The sequence below is a fragment of the Mustelus asterias genome, chromosome 14, assembly GCF_964213995.1.
Source record: "Mustelus asterias chromosome 14, sMusAst1.hap1.1, whole genome shotgun sequence".
Taxonomy (NCBI): Eukaryota; Metazoa; Chordata; class Chondrichthyes; order Carcharhiniformes; family Triakidae; genus Mustelus; species Mustelus asterias.
Genome location: NC_135814.1, coordinates 79,990,457 through 80,012,181, shown reverse-complemented (window position 1 = coordinate 80,012,181; position 21,725 = coordinate 79,990,457). Strand labels below are relative to the sequence as shown.

General features: G+C 44.0%; 1 protein-coding gene across 5 annotated transcripts in view; it reads left to right on the top strand.

Annotated features, from left to right (window-relative positions):
• The window catches only part of LOC144503789 (collagen alpha-3(VI) chain-like), a 342,857-nt gene that overhangs the window by 22,922 nt on the left and 298,210 nt on the right, over positions 1 to 21,725 (top strand). For 3 of the 5 annotated variants that reach the window (XM_078228671.1, XM_078228670.1, XM_078228672.1), the window contains exons 2-3: positions 15,501 to 15,598; positions 16,639 to 17,247. In XM_078228671.1, the coding sequence (XP_078084797.1) occupies positions 15,529 to 15,598; positions 16,639 to 17,247 (679 nt within the window). In that variant the 5' untranslated portion in view covers positions 15,501 to 15,528. The remainder of the gene's footprint in view (positions 1 to 15,500; positions 15,599 to 16,638; positions 17,248 to 21,725) is intronic. The other 2 variants (XM_078228673.1, XM_078228675.1) reach the window with 1 other exon arrangement.

Genomic DNA, 21,725 nt, shown 5'->3' with positions numbered 1-21,725 from the left:
GAAGGATGAAGGGGGATCTTATTGAAACTTACAGGATACTGCAAGGCCTGGATAGAGTGGACATGGAGAGGATGTTTCTACTAGTTGGAAAAACTAGAACCAGAAGGCACAACCTCAAACTAAAGGGACTGTGATGACTTCAGCTAGGCTAATGAGGTTGGCTTGCTAGAGCATGAACTATACCTGATGGGTCTTAATTGATGGTTAAATCAGGGAGTCTCATGCTCCCTATTTAAAGCAGGTGTGTAAGACTCCCAGCCTGCATTCGGCAGGGAGCAACTGGAGAGCTGGCTGTGTACAGATGTATGGTGTAAATAAAGTAACTTGGTGACGGGTCTTTTGCCTCCGTGGAGTTATTACAGGGACAATCCTTTAAAGCAGAGATGAGGAGGAATTTCTTCAGCCAGAGAGTCGTGAATCTGTGGAACTCTTTGACACAGAAGACTATGGAGGCAAGGTCGTTGAGTGTCTTTAAGATAGAGATAGATAGGTTCTTGATTGATAAGGGGATCGGGGTTATGGGGAAAAGGCAGGAGAATGGGGATGAGAAAAATATCAGCCATGATTGAATGGCAGAGCAGACTCGATGGGCCGAGTGGCCTAATTCTGCTCCTATGTCTTATGGTCTTATAAGGGAAACTCTCAAATTAAGTATAACAAATCGGAGCCTGTATAAACATCTCACCTACCCAGATCAAGAAAGGAAACACCAGAGAGAGCAGAACACCAGGATCAGCCAATAGACGCCAGACATAGTCCAGCAGTGTACTCTTTTGGAGAAAGGAACAGAACAGCATAACCTCATAAGAAGCAGGATACTGCCCCTGCAGGAGAGCCCAAGCCTTAAAAAGGAGGATAGTCTGGAAGTCCCTATATAAAACCACTTGGAGGAGGGCGACCTACTCCTCCATCCAACCTAATCTGCAACTGATGAAAGACTCGAACAAGGCTGAATGAAGCACTTCGACTCACACTCAGGTCCTGCAGGCAACAGGATACCACATCTCCAGGGGAACCAAATGTCAAGGAGGAGAGTAGTCCTGAAGTCTCAGAAGGGGACAACTCCGGGGTGGGTGACTTACTGCCCTGGCCAATGTACCCTCCACCTGACCCGGATGAACACAGTTACTACTGGCCTAATCCACTCAACCGAGTTAAACTAGGATCAACGAAATATTAGAATAAGGGCCAGCAGGCTAAGGATATTCATATCTCTCTTATACATGAACAAAGCAAACTACCCTTATTTCTAGGCACCCCAGAGACCCCACTTAGGCTCTGCCATCAACACGATTCCATCCATTTCCCTTCATCAAGGAAACCCTGACAAAAGTCCACTGTACATTCCATGAGCCAAGTAATCAAGTAACCTCTATCACTACCCATGCAGCCAAGTAAATATAGAAAACCAACCCGAGAAAGGCTGGATATCCAAGAATGAGCCAACCACACCTGGGCGTGCACCAGTACATCTTTCCCCTCCTCCAACAACACCAGAGGTGCCAACGACAGAAAAAAAAAGAACCCAGTCTTCCAGGATGCATCTGTCTGTACCTTCATAGAAGACAAACAAGGATTCCTTAATCCCAAAGTACAAAGGCACTAAAAAAAATGCTACGCTAATAGTTCTAATGAGGGTTTTCCTCACCCGTAATGAGGACATAACACTATCCAACCACCTCTATGCCAAACCACCTACCCGCCGCCACCCTGCTGTGGCATTACTCATCTTATCTGTTCAGACCTCTCATGATTTTGAACATCTCTATCAAATCTCCACTTAGCTTTCTCCTCTCCAAGGAGAGCAGTCCCAACCATTCCAATCTATCCTCGTAACTTAAGTTTCTCATCCCTGGAACCATTCTTGCAAACCTCTTTTGCACTCTCTCCAAAGCAATAAAGTGAAAGGCATCAAAAAGTATACCACCTCAGTGTAAATGCAAGGATTACAACACATAAGAAAAGAAAGGGTTGACAAGGGTGATGCTGTTGAATTGCTGTACTTGGACTTTCAAAAGATATTTGATACAATGCCACACAATAGATTTGTGAGAAAAGTTATAGCTCATGGAATAAAAGGGACAAGAGCAACATTGGTACAAAACTGGCTGAATAATAGAATGTGGAGATGCCGGCGTTGGACTGGGGTGAACACATTAAGAGTTTTAACAACACCAGGTTAAAGTCCAACAGGTTTATTTGGTAGCAAATACCATTAGCTTTTGGAGCGCTGCTCCTTCGTCAGATGGAATCCATCTGACGAAGGAGCAGCGCTCCGAAAGCTAATGGTATTTGCTACCAAATAAACCTGTTGGACTTTAACCTGGTGTTGTTAAAACTCTTACTGAATAATAGAAAGCAGAGAGTAATGGTCAATGGATATTTTTTGGGCTGGAGGAAGATTTGTAGTGGTGTTCCCCAAGGGTTGGCATTGGAATCCTTATTTTTCCTGATATATATTAATGATCTAGATCTTGGTGTGCAGGGGAAAGTTTCAAAGTTTGCAGATGACATAAAACTTGGAAGTATTGTAAACTGTGAGGAGAACTGTGCAGAACTTCAAAATGACTTAGATGAGTTGGCGGAGTGGGTCAATAAGTGGCAGATGAAGTTCAGTGCGGAGGAGTGTGAGGCGATGCATTTTGGTAGGAGGAACATGGAGAGATAATATAAAGCAAAGGGTAAAATTCTTAAAGGAGTACAGGAGCAGAAGGACCTGAGTGTATGCATATATAGGTCATTGAAGGTGGTAGGAGAGGTGGAGGGAGCAGTTACTGTATTCTGGGTTTCATTAATAGGGGCATACAGTATAAGAGCAGGAAGGATATGCTGCACTTATAGAACATAGAACAGTACAGCACAGAACAGGCCCTTCGGCCCACGATGTTATGCCGAGCTTTGTCTGAAACCCAAATCAAGCTATTTCCTCCCTATCCTCCTGAAGTACTCCATGAACCTATCCAATAGCTTCTTAAATGTTCCTAAAGTTTCTGACTCCACTATCGCTGCAGGCAGTCCATTCCACACCCCAACCACTCTCTGAGTAAAAAACCTACCTCGGACATCCTTCCTATATCTCCCACCATGAACCCTATAGTTATGCCCCCTAGTTACCACTCCATTCACCCGAGGAAATAGTCTTTGAACGTTCACTCTATCTATCCCCCTCATCATCTTATAAACCTCTATCAAGTCTCCTCTCAACCTCTTCCGCTCCAAAGAGAAAAGCCCAAGTTCCCTTAACCTTTCCTCATAAGACCTACCCTTCAAACCAGGCAGCATCCTGGTAAATCTCCTTTGCACTCTTTCCAGTGTCTCCACATCCTTCTTATAGTGAGGTGACCAGAACTGCACACAATATTCCAAATGTGGTCTCACCAAGGTCCTGTACAGTTGCAGCATAACCCCACGGCTTTTAAACTCCAACCCCCTGTTAATGAACGCCAACATACTATAGGCCTTCTTCACGGCTCTATCCACTTGAGTGGCAACCTTCAGAGATCTATGATTATGAACCCCAAGATCTCTCTGTTCCTCCACATTCTTCAGAACCCTACCTTTGACCCTGTAATCCACATTTAAATTTGTCCTACCAAAATGAATCACCTCGCATTTGTCAGGGTTAAACTCCATTTGCCATTTTTCAGCCCAGCTCTGCATCCTATCTATATCTCTTTGCAGCCTACAACAGCCCTCCACCTCATCCACTACTCCACCAATCTTGGTGTCATCAGCAAATTTACTGATCCACCCTTCAGCCCCCTCCTCCAAGTCATTAATAAAAATGACAAATAGCAGAGGACCAAGCACTGATCCCTGTGGCACTCCGCTGGTAACCGGTTTCCAGTCCGAAAATTTTCCATCCACCACCACCCTCTGTCTTCTGTTCGATAGCCAGTTCCCTATCCAATCGGCCAAACTTCCCTCTATCCCACACATCCTTACTTTCTTCATAAGCCGACCATGGGGGACTTTATCAAACGCCTTACTAAAATCCATGTATATGACATCAACTGCACTACCTTCATCTACATACTTAGTTACCTCCTCAAAAAATTCTATCAAATTTGTGAGGCAAGACTTGCCCTTCACAAATCCGTGCTGACTATCCTGGATTAAGCTGCTTCTTTCTAAATGGTCGTAAATCCTATCCCTGAGGACCTTTTCCATCAACTTACCGACCACCGAAGTAAGACTAACCGGCCTATAATTACCGGGGTCATTTCTATTCCCTTTCTTAAACAGATGAACCACATTCGCCACTCTCCAGTCCTCTGGCACCACCCCCGTGGACAGTGAGGACGCAAAGATCAATGCCAAAGGCTCTGCTATCTCATCCCTTGCCTCCCAAAGACTCCTAGGATATATTTCATCAGGCCCAGGGGACTTATCAACTTTCAGTTTATTCAAAATTGCTAGTACATCTTCCCTCCGAACATCTACTTCCTCCAGCCTATCAGCCTGTGACACCCTCTCTTCCTCAAAAACATGGCCCCTCTCCTTGGTGAACACCGAAGAAAAGTATTCATTCATCACCTCTCCTATCTCTTCTGACTCCATGCACAAATTCCCACTGCCGTCCTTGACCGGCCCCAACCTCACCCTGGTCATTCTTTTATTCCTCAAGCAAGAGTAAAAAGCCTTGGGGTTTTCCTTGATCCGACCCGCCAAGGACTTCTCATGGTGACTTATACAAGACACTTAAACCGACAGAGAGTCAGCTCAGTTGGCTGGAAGACTGGTTTGTGATGCTGAGCAACACCAACAGTGCAGGTTCAATTCCTGTACGGGTTGAGGTTATTCATGTCTGTGGGTTGTTGTTTTAGCTTGGAGCAACAAGGTAACTAGCTATTGAGAGTTAAACTGTGTCATGTTGAAGTCTTGTAATTTGTAAAAGTTACGGTAAATTTTTTGGTTATATTCTAACTGTATTCTTAAATTATCTTTGTTTGATAAAAGCTTCCGAGTGAGTCACTTGAATCATAGCTGGAGTGAAACACCTTATGCTCACCCATGTCAAAATCTAGGGTCTAGGCTAACTTTCCAAAACATCTTGGAGTTTCTGGGTTGGGTTGTAACAATTGTTTTAAGATGAGGCGTACGTGGTTTAGAGGGGATCTGAGGAAAACATTTTTCACCCAAAGGGTAGTAGAAATATGGAACGCGCTGCCTGAGAGGGTGGCGGAGGCAGATACTCTCACAACATTTAAGATGCATCTGGATGAGCAACGGCATAGTAGGCTATGGCTCAAGTGCTGGTAAATAGGATTAGTATAGATTGGTATTTGATAGTCGGCATAGACATGGTGGACCAAAGAGTCTGTTTCTGTGTTATATAACTCTATTTAAAGTGATTTGCAAAAGGAGTAATTGTGATGTGAGAATTTTTTTTCACACAACGAGTGGTTTGGATCTGGAATGCACTGCCAGGACGTGGGGTGGAGGCAGGTTCAATCGAGGCACTCAAGTGAGCATTAGATGATTGTTTCTATTCAAGTAATGTGCAGAGGTACGGGGAAAAGACAGGGGGATGACACTTAGTCATAATGCTCGTTTGAAGAGCTGGTACAAACACAATGGGCCAAATGGCTGAATAATAGGAAGCGCCATAACAATTCTGTGATTCTGGTATAAAACAGTGATCCTTTAGTTCACTGGCATCAAATTTTCATAAACATTAGTAAAAAGGCTTAATTCCAAGAAAAGAACTATTTACAATGGACATTAACAGCCATTGCTCCAGTTCCACCAGGATATCTGAAAGTGAAACTCCTGATCTTCAATCAGATGAGCAGCAGAGTTCAGTTGGTGAGGCTTCTTTTTCCTATCCTTGTGTAACCACATGAGCCAGATTACCTACTCTCCCACACACAAGGGGAATCTTCCTATGTTTAAACTCAACTGCTGCCTAGGGAGCCCACTCATGTCTCCAGCTATTTTTCCAGTTCCCCTTAGTGGCTTTCATAAAAACATAGAAGATAGGAGCAGGAGGAGGCTATTTAGCCCTTTGAGCCTGTTCCGCCATTCATTAAGATCATGGTTGATCATCCAACTCAATAGCCTAATCCTGCTTTTTCCCCATAACCTTTGATCCCATTTGCCCCAAGTGCTATATCCAGCTGCCTCTTGAATGCACTCAATGTTTTAGAACATAGAACAGTACAGCACAGAACAGGCCCTTCGGCCCATGATGTTGTGCCGAGCTTTATCTGAAACCAAGATCAAGCTATCCCACTCCCTATCATCCTGGTGTGCTCCATGTGCCTATCCAATAACCGCTTAAATGTTCCTAAAGTGTCTGATTCCACTATCACTGCAGGCAGTCCATTCCACACCCCAACCACTCTCTGCGTAAAGAACCTACCTCTGATATCCTTCCTTTATCCCCCACCACGAACCCTATAGTTATGCCCCCTTGTAATAGCTCCATCCACCTGAGGAAATAGTCTTTGAACGTTCACTCTATCTATCCCCTTCATCATTTTATAAACCTCTATTAAGTCTCCCCTCAGCCTCCTCCGCTCCAGAGAGAACAGCCCTAGCTCCCTCAACCTTTCCTCATAAGACCTACCCTCCAAACCAGGCAGCATCCTGGTAAATCTCCTCTGCACTCTTTCCAGCGCTTCCACATCCTTCTTATAGTGAGGTGACCAGAACTGCACACAATATTCCAAATGTGATCTCACCAAGGTCCTGTACAGTTGCAGCATAACCCCACGGCTCTTAAACTCCAACCCCATGTTAATAAAAGCTAACACACTATAGGCCTTCTTCACAGCTCTTTACTTTCATCATAAGCCGACCATGGGGGACCTTATCAAGCGCCTTACTAAAATCCTTGTATATGACATCAACTGCCCTACCTTCATCAACACACTTAGTTACCTCCTCAAAAAATTCTATCAAATTTGTGAGGCACGACTTGCCCTTCACGAATTCGTGCTGACTATCCCGGATTAATCCGCATCTTTCTAAATGGTCGTAAATCCCATCCCTAAGGACCTTTTCCATCAACTTACCAACCACCGAAGTAAGACTAACCGGCCTATAATTACCAGGGTCATTTCTATTCCCTTTCTTAAACAGAGGAACAACATTCGCCACTCTCCAGTCCTCTGGCACCATCCCCGTGGACAGTGAGGACCCAAAGATCAAAGCCAAAGCTCTGCAATCTCATCCCTTGCCTTCCAAAGAATCCTAAGATATATTTCATCAGGCCCAGGGGACTTATCGACCTTCAGTTTATTCAAAACTGCTAGTACATCCTCCCTCCGAACATCTACTTCCTCCAGTCTATTAGCCTGTAACACCTTCTCTTCCTCAAAAACATGGCCCCTCTCCTTGGTGAACACTGAAGAAAAGTATTCATTCATCACCTCTCCTATCTCTACTGACTTCATACACAAGTTCCCACGACTGTCCTTGACCGGCCCTAACCTCACCCTGGTCATTCTTTTATTCCTCACACAAGACTTTTTAGCCTTGGGGTTTTCCTTGACCCTACCCGCCAAGGACTTCTCATGCCCCCTCCTAGCTCTCCTAAGCCCCTTTTTCAGCTCATTCCTTGCTAACCTGTAACCCTCAATCGAGCCATCTGAACCTTGTTTCCTCATCCCTACATAAGCTTCCCTCTTCCTTTTTACAAGACATTCCACCTCTTTTGTGAACTATGGTTCCCTCACTCGGCCACTTCCTCCCTGCCTGACAGGGACATACCTATCAAGGACACACAGTATTTGTTCCTTGAAAAAGTTCCACTTTTCATTAGTGCCTTTTGCTGACAGTTTCTGTTCCTATCTTATGCCCCCTAATTCTTGCCTAATCGCATCATAATTACCTCTCCCCCAATTATAAATCTTGCCCTGCCGTACGGCCCAATCCCTCTCCATTGCAATAACACAAGACACCGAATTGTGGTCACGATCTCCAAAGTGCTCTCCCACAACCAAATCTAACACTTGGCCCGGTTCATTTCCCAGTACCAAATCCAATGTGGCCCCTCCTCTTGTCGGCCTATCCACAGGAAACCCTCCTGCACACACTGCACAAAAACTGCCCCATCCGAACTATTCGACCTACAAAGGTTCCAATCAATATTTGGAAAGTTAAAGTCCCCCATGACAACTAACCTGTGACCCCCACACCTATCCATAATCTGCTTAGCAATTTCTTCCTCCACATCTCTATTACTATTTGGGGGTCGATAGTAAACTCCTAACAACGTGACCGCTCCTTTCCTATTTCTAACTTCAGCTCATATTACCTCAGTATGCAGATCCCCCTCGAAGTGCCTTTCCGCAGCTGTTAAACTATCCTTGATTAACAATGCTACTCCTCCATCTCTTTTACCAGCTTCCCTACACTTACTGAAACATCTATACCCCGGAATGTCCAACAACCATTCCTGTCCTTATTCTACCCATGTCTCCGTAATGGCCACAACATCGTAGTCCCAAGTACCAATCCACGCCCCAAGTTCATCTACCTTGTTCCGGATGCTCCTTGCATTGAAGTAGGCACACTTCAACCCACCTTCCTGTCTACCGGTACCCACCCTTGACCTTGATCCCTTCCCCAATACCTTACTACCCTCAACACTGACTTCTGGACTACAACTCCTTTTCCCACCCCCCTGACAAATTAGTTTAAACCCCCCTGAAGAGCCGTAGCAAATTTCCCTCCCAGGATATTGGTGCCCCTCTGGTTCAGGTCCTGTTTGTACAGGTCCCACCTTCCCCAGAATGTGTTCCAATTATCCACGTAACTGAAACCCTCCCTCCTACACCATCCCTGCAACCACATGTTTAACTGCACTCTCTCCCTGTTCCTCAACTCGCTATCACATGGCACCGGCAACGGACCAGAGATGACCACATGTTTTGTCTTGGCTCTCAGCTTCCAGCCCAGCTCCCTAAATTCCTGTTTTAAATCCCCGTCCCTTCTCTTACCTATGTCGTTGGTACCAATGTGTACCACGACTTGTGACTGTTCCCCCTCCCCCTTAAGAATCCGGAAAACACGGTCCGAGACGTCACAGAACCTGGCATCCGGTAGGCAACATACCATCCGTGCTGCCACAGAACCTCCTATCTATCCCTCTAACTAACGAGTCCCCAATAACTATTTCCCTCCCGCTCTCCCCCTTACCCTCCCGAGCCACAGGGACGGACTCAGTGCTGGAGATCCGCTCACTGCGGCTCACCACTGGTATGTCGTCCCCCTCAACTGCATCCAAAGCGGAATACGTGTTGCTAAGGGGAACGACCACAGGGGATCCCTGCACTGACTGCTTCCTCCCAGCCCCTCTCACTGTCACCCATCTATTTTCCTTTCCTGGAGTAACTCTATCCATGAAGCGTCTGTCTGTGGCCACCTCTGCCTCCCTAATGATCCTAAGTTCATCCAACTCCGACTCCAGTTCCCTAACACGGTTTTGGAGGAGCTGCAGATGGGTGCACTTCCCACAGGTGTAATCAGCAGGGACACTGTCGTCGTCCCTCACCTCAAACATACTGCAAGAGGAACATTGCACTGCCTTCACACCCATCCCCTCTGGATACCTTGCCAATACCACTGGCAGATAGAGTTGCTCCAATGGAACAATGAGCTATTTTCCCCCCCTTTTCCTCGGAATCCACACAGACTGAACTTAAGATTTGTAATTGAAGAGACAACAAAACGAATTAAACTTACCCCGCCTCACCCCTTCTGCCTAAGCCCTTAGTGCCAAAGCCCTTACAGCTCTCACTCTGCTCCCTGCTTACTCCACTGTCCGCTACAACGCTGCCCGCTCAAAAGCTTGCTTTTAAACCCACCAAAAACCTTCCCAGGCCTCTCCTGGGCCTACTTCTGGTTTCGGAAAAAACCTCCGATTTTAAACACAAAAATCACCTCAGCCTGCTCCTGTGGAACAATGAGTTTTGGCATCAACTACTTCCTCTGGTAATGAATTCCACAGGCTCACCGTTCTTTGGGTGAAGAAATGTCTCCTCACCTTCGTCCTAAATGGTCTACCCTGAATCCTCAGACTGTGACTCCTGGTTCTGGACACACCCACCATCGGGAACATCCTCCCGGCATCTATCCTGTCTCGGCCTGTTAGAATTTTATGAGTCTCTAAGATATCCCCACCTCATTCGTCTGAGCTCCAGCGAAAGCAATCCTAACCTAGTCAATCTCTCCTCATAAATCATCCCGCCATCCCTGGAATCAACCTGCAGCCCTTTGCTGCATTCTCTCGAGAGCAAGAACATCCTTCCTCAGAAAAGGAGACCAAAACTGCACACAATACTCTAGGTGTGGCATCACCAAGGCCCTGTATTGTTGCAACAACACATCCCTGCTCCTGTACTCGAAACTCCTCGCAACAAAGGCCAACATGCCATTTGCCTTCTTTACCGCCTGCCACACCTGCATGCTTACCTTCAGTGACCGATGCACAAGGACACCCAGGTCCTGCTGCACACTCCCCTCTCCCAGTTTACAGCCATTCAGGTAGTAATCTGCCTTCTTGTTTTTGCTTCCATTGTGAATAACCTCACACTTATCCGAATTATATTGCATCTGCCATTAATTATCCCATTCAACTAACCTGTCCAGATCATTCTGAATGATCTCTGCATCCTCGTCACAGTTCACCCTCCCACCCAACTTGGTATCATCTGCAAACTTTGAGATGTTACATTTTGTTCCCTCATCCAAACCGTTAATATATGTTGTGAATAGCTGGGGTCTGAGCACCGATCCCTGTGGCATCCCACTAGTTACTGCCTACCAATTTGAAAAGGACCCATTAATTCCTACTCTTTGTTTCCTCTCTGCCAACCAGTTTTCTATTCATCTCAATACACTTCCTCCAATCCTTATTCCTACAATCCTTCCTTTCTCCTTATGTCCTCTGGTTCTTCAGCCTCAACCTGTTGAAGACACAGTACCCTGCGTGGAGGGACTCACAGGAGCCAACTATTTCTCCTGCATGGTGCCCTTCCCCACCAGAGCCAAGTGCTGGCAGAGACCCCACTACATACTGTCACATTATTAGCATTATTCTCCTTCCATCACATCAGTTGCTCCAAATGGGACTCCTAATCTTGAGTTTATTCCTGTTTCTCTTTAAGTGCGGATTTGTTTTTTGTTTGCACTTCCTTAAGCAGTCTGGGAATGGAGGGATACAAACGATTGGTCTAGTTGGACCAAGGAGCGGCACAGGCTTGGAGGGCCGAAGGGCCTGTTTCCTGTGCTGTACTGTTCTTTGTTCTTTGTAAGACCTAGTGGTAATGGAACCTCTCTTGTCCACTCCCTTTCCTGGATGGCTGCTGCCACCATCTCCAGCTGTAAAGGATCAGAGTGGGTACTTTCTGCCACTCTTCATTTGCTGAATTCTTTGACCCTCTTTTTACATTCTCACTGAAGCTCTCTTTTGGAGTGGGCCTTGACTTTTTGTCTGTACTACTGATCCTAGTTTCTAGTTGTAGCTTCAAGGATTGCATGTAACAATGCTGCCCTACACTCTCAGATTGCCAAATCTCGGTTAACAATTTCCAAGTACAAATAGAATGGAAGCACATGGTAGAAAGTGGAGGGAATGCGGTGGTGTGAGTTATCACATACAGCCAATTCAGCCTTTTGGGGACTCAGTGATTGAACAATTTCAAGGCCAACTCCACCTCTGCCTTGGGATCACAGAGTCCACATCCGGTCTGCCTTTATCCCTCAATCTCCAAGGAGATCCATCCAATTGTATATCCTTCTCATCTGGGAAAATTCCATTTGTTTGATCCCATATCTTTTTCTCAGGCTCCCTCAAACACACATGGGGCCAGTCGGGGCACCTCCAATCACTTTATCCTGAAGTGTTTTTACCCAAGGGGCAGAGATTGTATAATTGGACATATCCTACCCTGAATGGATATGCGACTGGTCTTAATTTATTATTCACCTCCTGCAATAATACTGTACTAAGGATTTTAATGTATGGTCGCCTCATTACAGGAAGGATGTGGAAAAGATTGAAAGGATGTTGCCTGGATTGAGTGGCATGCCTTATGAGGATAGGCTGAGGGAGCTTGGTCTTTTCTCCTTGGAGAGATGTAGGATGAGAGGAGACCTAATAGAGGTATATAAGATGTTGAGAGGCATAGGTCGGGTGGACTCTCAGAGGCTTTTTCCCAGGGTGGAAATGGCTGCTACGAGAGGACACAGGTTTAAGGTGCTGGGGGGTAGGTACAGGGGAAATGTTAGGGGGAAGTTTTTCACACAGAAGGTGGTGGGCAAGTGGAATCGGCTGCTGTCAGTGGTGGTGGAGGCAAACTCAATAGGGTCTTTTAAGAGACTCCTGGATGAGTACATGGGACTTAATAGGATGGAGGGTTATAGGTAGGCCTAAAAGGTAGGGATATGTTCGGCACAACTTGTGGGGCCGAAGGGCCTGTTTGTGCTGTCGTTTTTCTATGTTTTTATGTTTCTATGGCCTCTGTTTCCAGATAAAATTCATTCACGGGGTCTACAGCTCTCAGCATTAGTATGGTGTGGAGCTCCTGATCCCTATTCAATCTACCCTTTTCTTTAGTAGACAAAAAAGAGGAGCTTCTGGAGCAGTATAGTGCTCTTTATTTACTTGCAGTACCTAGTCAGACCAAAAATTCAGATCAAGTGGTAAGGGAGTCAGGACCTGGCAATTCTTGGACTGCTTTGTATTCCATCTGCCTTCCTAATTAATTGCTGTATCTGCATGTTAAAGTTTTGTGATTCTTGTACAAGGATACTCAGATTCCTCTGCACCATAGCGTTCTATATTCTTTCTCCATCTGTATACTATTCTGCTTTTCTCTTTTTCCCACCAGAGGGGACAAGCTCACGTTTTCCCACATTTATACTCCATTCTTGCCCATCAATACACCCTCTTTATATGAAGCCTTTTAGGTGGCATATTACAGAATACCTCTTGAAAATCCAAATCTACACTTAGAAATCATAGAAACCCTACAGTACAGAAAGAGGCCATTCCCCCCATCAAGTCTGCACTGACCACAATCCCACCCAGGCCCTACCCCCATATCTACCCACTAATTCCTCCAACCTACGCATCTCAGGACACTAAGGGTAATTTTTAGCATGGCCAATCAACCTAACCCGCACATCTTTGGACAGTGGGAGGAAACCGGAGCACCCGGAGGAAACCCACGCAGACACGAGGAGAATGTGCAAACTCCACACAGACAGTGACCCAAGCCGGGAATCGAACCCAGTCCCTGGAGCTGTGAAGCAGCAGTGCTAACCACTGTGCTACCGTGCCGCCCCTCTTCAATTGGTTCTCTATTATCTACGCTACTTGTTATATCCTCAAAGAATTCCAATATATTTGATTTCCCTTCCGTTAAACCATACTGATTCTGCTCGATTGTGATTTGATTTTCCATATGTCCTTAATAATGTTCTAATTTGCCATAATTAGGGTTTCAAGTTTAGAAATATCAGTCAGTGAAAAATTGGAGTAGTCTAACTAGTTAAGCAATGAATATAATATCATATTTATACCTCTCCAGCCCCAGCTTAAAGAGCAGAAACATAAAACTCACCAACCAATCACTCACCGGTTTACTTAAATAATGCCTCTATTCTTTGGTACTCAGGATATGTATCCTGCTCCTTCTCTAAGTCCACTCCTTTGTTCTGGAATGGCACCATTTTCCTCATTTCATCGAATTTCCTCAAGTTCCCAAGTTCTGTGCTGCGGCTGATCTCTATGCGCTAGAAAAAAGGTCATATTTATGCTAGCTGAAATTACAAAGGTTAGGTCCTTGGCTAGGGAACCAGTTCTAACTAGTCCTAATTAATTATCTATGCCTCTGCACTAGCAGGTAGCTTACCACTGACAACAAGTGAAAGAAAGTACAATTCAATATGAAAGTGTCAGCTCTTAAAATGCATAGCATTCCCTGACATACCAAGCTTCTGATTTCAGTACCCTTTCAAGGTGTATCCTATCAAGCTGGCCCCTGTACTACTTACTTACTGATTCAGTGAAACTAATGAAATAGTTGGAACAGTGAAACTATTGGAATAGTTTTCCGTATCCATACCACCGGATTACTTAGTTGAGGATCAGGATGTTTGGTTGCTGGAGTCAACAGGAACAGAACGGAACAAAGATGGTGTTAGCTTGGCTGGGTGTGCCATTAGTATGATTTGAGTGGAAGTTAGGTCATTCTGTCATTCTGTTTTCCTCAACAGGTACATACTATAATGTCTGTGGAGGTTCCTTTTGCGCATGTGTTCAGAAATCTTCAGTTTTCAATGAACTAATCAAAACTGTTTAGGATTAGATCTGTACATGCCCTATTTTGCTCAAGAGCAATGTAAATGCAATGTATTACGCAATATGTGTTTTGCTGATATATGTTTGGTCACATTTATTGGGCTGAATCTTACCAAAAAATGGCAAAGGCCGGAATGTTACCATGCTTCATGCCAGCGGGATTTTCCCATCCCACTGCAGTGAACAGAGATTTGGCTGGGTGCCAAATTTTCCAACTTCACGACAGCGGGTGCATGGCGTGAGCGGCAGGTAAGATCGCACCCAGAGTGTCAGAATTTGACTGAAAACTGGTGAGTTTCTCTCCAGAGAAACAGACAGCTTTTTCTCCAGATCTTATGACACTTTGTCAAAAAAAACAGGAGGGTGTATTTCACACCGTCATTTTGAAGGGCAGGGCCTAAACACGCCGGTAAACTGGCTGCACTGAGATCTGGCTCCCTCATCAAACCAAGAAAAAACTTGCCCACACCCCACCACAGAGTTCTCAGGGGCTTCCCCTCTCCCCAGTCAATGCCAGCATCTCTCATTCCTTCTTTCCCTATCAGTGCCGGCATCTCTCTCCCCCCTCATCAGCGCAGGTATCTCTCTTCTCCTCTCCCCCCCATCAACATTGGCATCTGTTCTACCGCCATCAATGCTCACTCTTTTATAAATGATGACAGAAGTGTTAGAGAAATTTTTTGAAAAATCTCGTCTTTTAATTCCCCAGTGATCACTCTGCTGGCTTGTGCACAGCACTGTCCAGAAGATTGATCATTAATCCTGACCATTGGCAACCCATGAGTTTAAACCATTAGTGTTGACAGGCAGTGCTGGTGAGCCACAGCACAGTGATCCATCTTTCCCTGACCACTTCCCAACAGTGCACACTTAAGAAGTGGAAACTAAGCTGGTTAATCTTAATACGTCTCAAACTTTGAGCTGCTGTGCTCAATTTGAACCTGTGGATCTGCTCCAACTGCCTGTATTTGGGATCTTTCTGTTCTGTACAGCTCAGGTCCACGCCCCCTGATGTGTTTATTTACTGAGGCTGACAGTGGCTCTCGGATAAGGAGCTTTGCATGTTTGCGTCACTGTTGCATTAATTGTACCTTGGATGGTGTATGTTCTGTATTTCAGAAATGATCGGATTAGAACAGAGTTTTCCTTCCTGCTAACTAACGGTGATTTATTTTTATTTCAGGTCACTCACCCACCACATAGTTGCAGAAATGAGTAAACTGCGTGGTGCACTGTTGTTCGCACTCTTCAACCTAATCTATTTCACTCAAGCACAACAGGGTAAGCACTAGGGTAATATAGCTGGGTTTGTTGAAGATGCTCACCTCCTTTTATAATGATCTGTGTCAGCATTTGTAGAAATAAGGTGATTTCTTTTCAGACAATTTTGAGGTAAGTCCTTTTCTTTTTCTCATTAACAGGTCACCTTTCATAGGGAACTACAAGTAAAACATATATTTCATATTACTACATACAATGCGAACTAAGGTGACATGAAACAATGTTAACTGGAAATGTTGAAAAATTTCTTGATGAAGATTGTTTTCTTTAATATTGAAATATTGTAAGAAGATGTTTTGGTGAAAAGAAGTTTGTGTATGACTGAGGATCACCATAGATTTGTGGGATAAATGGGTCCACTTTCCCCATCCCCCCACACGTTGCCCCTATTTCAATGATTAAACCCTCCTTACCTTGCGTAAGTGCAAAGTGGACACTTCTCCACTGAGGGGAGAGAAGCACAGGTCAGGAAAGTTACCTTAAGCTGCACTTGCACAGCTCCAAGTGGCTTAGCAGAAAGTAAGGGGGCAGCTTTCCCATCCACCCTATTAGCAGTGCTTACCACCCACCAGGTTTGGGACCAGAGAAACTGAATTTTGAGCAAGTTGTCTGAAAATTCCTAAAAAGGCTGTTCTTTCTGTTTAAATAATATTTCACTTCCTTCATCTACCTCTGCACATCGTGGTTTGAAGGCATTGGATTTCAGTGAATGCTCTACAACAGCAAAGGAAGCTTTGGAACTCCTAAAATGACCCGGCTGCCCACCTCCCCTCAGCCCCATCCATTTTGCTTTAGATTTCAACAAGGTGAAGGGGTGTGAGGAGCAGTAAGGGACAGCATGTGAGGGATATAGGCTGTGGGTCCCAGGTGAAAGAGGAAACAGAAGGGTGGGGGAGGTGGGGAAGGGTGGAGGTGGGGGGGGGAAGTGTTTATCCTTACAACAAGAACAATAAATAAATACTAATAACATGCTGTGGTATTTAGAGAAAAAAAATGCCTCGATATTTAAGACAGTCCTAAACAGCTTTTCTTTCTTAAAGATGACAGAACAGTTGCGGCTGACATAGTCTTTCTAGTGGATACATCCTGGAGCATCGGCCAGGAAAATTTCCAAAATGTGCGAGAGTTTCTATTCAGGGTTATAAAGGCTTTTGATATTGGAGAAAACAGATTTCGCTTTGGCCTGGTGCAGTACAGCGAGAAGCCACAAGCAGAGTTCCATTTAAACACATATTTTACGAAGCAGGACATCCTATTTCATATATGGAACATGTCTTATAAGGGGGGAGGCACAAAAACTGGACTAGCGCTAGAATATCTAATCAAGGATCAGCTCACTAAAGCCACCGGGAGTAGAGCGGAACAAGGAGTGCCACAGATTATTATAGTGTTAACAGACGGACGATCTCAGGATGATGTAATCCCCCCGTCTGCTTCCCTTAAGTCAGCCGAAGCTATAATTTTTGCTATTGGAGTTCAGCAAGCTGTTGAATGGGAATTAAAGGAGATTGCGAGTGCACCTCATGAGAGGTTTGTTTATCACCTCAATGACTTTGCCGCACTTAAGGGCATTGTAAACGACTTAGTGGCAAGTGTGCACACGGCAGCAGCACACCCATTATCTGATGGGATAATAAAAGACACCACAGGTAAACAGTTAGCTGGTATCACTGCTACTTTGCTTACACTTCTCAGTTTATGAGACTTTTAAAAATGGGAAATAATGGCTCCCCTGATGGTTCAGTTAGTAAGACACAAATATTGAAAAAAGCTGAACTATACAGACCAGGAAGATTCCAGATTCAATCCCCTGGTCTGTGCTGAGTTTGCTGATCTCAACCAGGGAAGCAATAGGGTGCTGCAATTGGCCTCAGTGCCCTGGGCTTGGGAGGGAGTAAAATCAGCCAGGGTAACCTGCTCCTGATTGCTGAACAGTAACTCCTGCTGAAAAGTGCATGTGTGGACAGAATGGAACTTGGCTAAGATGCCCTCCGTGGATCAATAGCCTACCTGTTTGACGTCTGCACTCACGTATGAAGATGTCCACTTTAGCAAATTATCACAGGATTATCCTCATCACTGGAATGATTGTCCAGCATGGAGTCAACGCCATCAGGAAAAGGGGGGAGAAAAATTGGACAGGGAGAAAAATGACAAAGAGCTTCAATATGTATTTAAATATTGAAAGCTATGTCTCTAGGTAAATTGGGTTCTGAAGCTAAATTAATGAGCAAAGAGCAGATCTACTTTAGAATTTATGTTCTACTAACATCACTGCCCCTCATATCATTGTATATGTTTTAATTAAGCATCCATATCAGCGTCTTGCAACAATTTAATAACATATCACAACTAAAATGCACTGTCAACAGCAGAATCCAGAGAAATGGAAATAATTTCACAGTTGCTGCGGCACGACCATGCAAATGGCTTGACCAAGCATCCAAAATGTAACTTATTTTCAAGAAGCGCATTTGGAATATAGGTGAAGGGTTCATTAACGGACTTTGTCTAGATTTATAAGATGGTGGTCAGCAGAATTTTGGTCGAGAAATTTTGGCAGAGTGGTAAGAGAAAGAGTTGTTCAAATCAAGTTGGGAAATTAGGACCAGGTGGACAAATGTCAGCCAGTGAGAATGGTTTCAGTCGACACATTAGGAAAAACCCTGGCAATAGAGTAACAAATATTTGGGATAAACTCCCAGAAGCAGTTCTGAATGGAAGAAAATGGGATGTTCCAAATAAAGATGGATTATAAAATGGAAAGCTCGGGGACTAGAAACTTCCAGTGGTGCTGACTAGTTCTGACTTCTGTTAGGTTCTTAACTTTTTGGCTTTAATTTGCCACATGTTGCGAGATCAATTTAAGGAAGTGGAAAAATTGCGTGAAGATGAAGTATTATCAGAGAGAGAGAGCAATGTTGGCAGTTGAGTTGGTTCCATTGGTTGGCTATATCTTCAAAATCTTCACAGCTTTTAATATCAATGGAAATTGCTTTTATTTTGGCCTGGCACACCATAGCAACAGTCATAGCAGCCTGAGGATTGTTTGTGACATCAAATGTTCTGACTGCGACTGAGGGGGTTACAAAAAGTATTTTTTGTGTCGATTTGTCAGTCACTCTGAGGATTAAGATGTATTGAATGTGCCTAAGATGTCGGAATGGTGTAATGATTGATATAGTCGTACTCTGATGCCAGATAAACACTTCAGAACCCTTGCCTTGCTCTTGCTGCCATTCAGGAAGTACCAAGCTCCCAAACTTTCCACTGAAGGAAATACCAGAGTGAGTTTCTTTGTACTAGTCTTGGATATGTCTAAGTGATTGAATCAAAACTGGCACTGAATATAGATTGATTAAAGGTTATCTATTCAGACAGGTTTGGGAAATGTGGGGGAGAAAACATACATAAGAGAAATTAAAATAATGTGGAATTGTTGAAAAAATGATCAAGAATGAAGTTTAGATAGTTCTAAAATAATAATGCTGATAATTTAATTCCAGAATCCACTCTTATGAGAAATAGTAAAGCAAAGGAGCTTTGGAATCAACCAGACTGCCAGGAAATCCTTTGTCTTCTCAGTGCTTGACCTATCTGTTCACTTGTGTTGCTATTAACATCCAAAAGCTTTGCTTCCACCATATTTCAGCTGTGTGCACACCATGTACTTTTACACACCTGCTTGTGTTGTACGAAAGGCTGTGACACCATGCACAATATTATTCACAAAAAGGTTTTAACTTATTCTGCATTCTTTGATTAAAATCCAAATGAACGAATGGTAGCAAATGGTGAGTGTAGCTATCTTGACATTCAGTGGAACAATGTGGGGACTGGACTCAAGTTCATGTCCTGTTTTACTCCGTTCCTAATCACAGCTGCATTAGGCAGGGAGAGCCAAAATGAGGTTTTCCAGCAAAGTGGGAAGGAAAAATTGGAGGGAAGAGTCACACCTATGTGGACCATTGGAGCTAATTACAGAGTGAGTTGGTGGCAGCCAGGATATAGAAAAAAGTAAATATTACCGTTTAAAAATAAAGTGGAAAAATGTTCACCATGTACTAAAATAATCCTTACCATTATGTGCAAATGAAGCCTCAGAGCTCAATATCTTTGTACAGGAATCTGTCAAAGTTTTTTTTTAACCACATAGTGTTGTCACCATCTGAATTTCTGTTGTGGCTGATAGTATCTAATTGTTTAGGTAGTTTGCAATGCTGCTCCTTACCAAATAGGGTAATGTGCTAAATTCACAGTTCACTTGAGACCTGACCAATGCTACTCTCTCAAACAGTACATGCTGTTGCCTGGATAGCACGGTTGGTTAGCTTAGTATTCTTTCAGTCGTGACCAGAAAGTTGTCGCTCATGCTGATCTGAGCCAGCTTAGCAATTGGGGAGCTACACTTGGTTCTCAATGTCCATAGGTTAAGGGAGGAAGTAAAAAAACAAGCAGAGTTTCCACAGCTGATTAGTATTCAGTGATCTGTCCTTAAAAAAACATTTGCTGTGGATGATAGGTAAAGATGAGGTTGACTCGTTTGTGATACCCCTAATTATTAACCATCTTGTCATAACTGACTGCCTAGGCTCATGGAAGATCATAGAAACCCTACAGTGCAGAAGGAGGCCATTCGGCTCATCGAGTCTGCACTGACTAGTGGCTAAATATGTAGGGATATGGGGGTAGGGTCTGGGTGGGATTGTGGTCGGTGCAGACTCGATGGGCCAAATGGCCTCTTTCTGCATTGTAGGGTTTCTATGATTTCTATGACAACAATCCCACCACAGGCCCAACCCTACAACCCTATACATTTACCCTGCTAATCCCTCTAACCTACACATCCCAGGACACTAAGGGGCAATTTAGTATGGTCAATCAATCTAACCCACACATCTTTGGACTGTGGGAGGAAACCGGAGCACCAGAGGAAACCCACGCAGACACAGGGAGAATGTGCAAACTCCACGCAGACAGTGACCCAAGTTGAGAATTGAACCCTGGCACTGTGAAGCAACAGTGCGAACCAAGATGAATGACCATTTGTCTTGCACTGGCTTGAGGAATAACACCACAACATGAATCGGTGCCTTCAGGAGAGGAGGGGAAAATAAGAGTGAAATGGGACCTTGCAGCTCCAACAACGATGACATCTGGGCCATAAACAGGCACACTGACTTAAGTGGATAGATAATCTGTGTTTTCCCCTCTTGCAGTATTGGTATCAATGAATACTAGGAAATTGTTCTTAAATCAATACATTTCCTCAATGTGATAGTATTCTTTTTGCGTGCCCTTAACTATCATGTGAAACCATTCCCAACTCTGCTACCAACAATGGTAAACATGTAACCATAGATATTGTGCAAGTTGGTCCTGGTGTTTGTCCACCTAACAATAACTACATTTCAGCAGTAATTCATTGGCAGTGATTCATTTTGAGAGGTCCTGAGGACATGAAAGGTACTATAAAATTGTAAGTTCAATATTCTTGTTTCATCCTAAAAATGCCTTTCTTCACAAAATATACATTCAGAAAAATATAAGTTGTTCCCCTACAATGCACTTCCATGAAGTAGCAGCATGCTTGATATAGATATTAGTCAATACCTAGTGGCTTGATTGAAAGAGGTAAGGTTTGTCTGAGGCAACCTTGTATGATGGTCATCCCTGAGAATCAGCTCGAGCCAAGTTAGGTGATCAACTCCTTAACAGCAAATACTTTCAGAAGTATTGGCTATGTTAATATCAGACCACATTGTTAAATATAGATTCAAGGTTAAAACAGTCACAAAGACCATTTAAAGCAAGAATTTTCCTGATGAAAATAAAATGTGATAAAGAATCACTGTCAACTTAAACATTCTCATGTTTTTTGTGTTGACTATTTCTGGAGTATTGTCTTTGTTTAAACAGAGGGTTGGGGTGACATCATTGAGGGAAGTCATTATTCAACATTTAGAGGGAGGGGAGCTAACAAACTTCAAAGCAATTGAGAGAATCTTAGATGTCCGCGCTCTTATTTTCTTTGTCCACCAGTAATATACATTGGCTGTGTTATATTCTGAGTCACCACAACTTCTCAAGCATCGCTGTGTGTTATCTCTGCTGTTAGTTCAGCTCA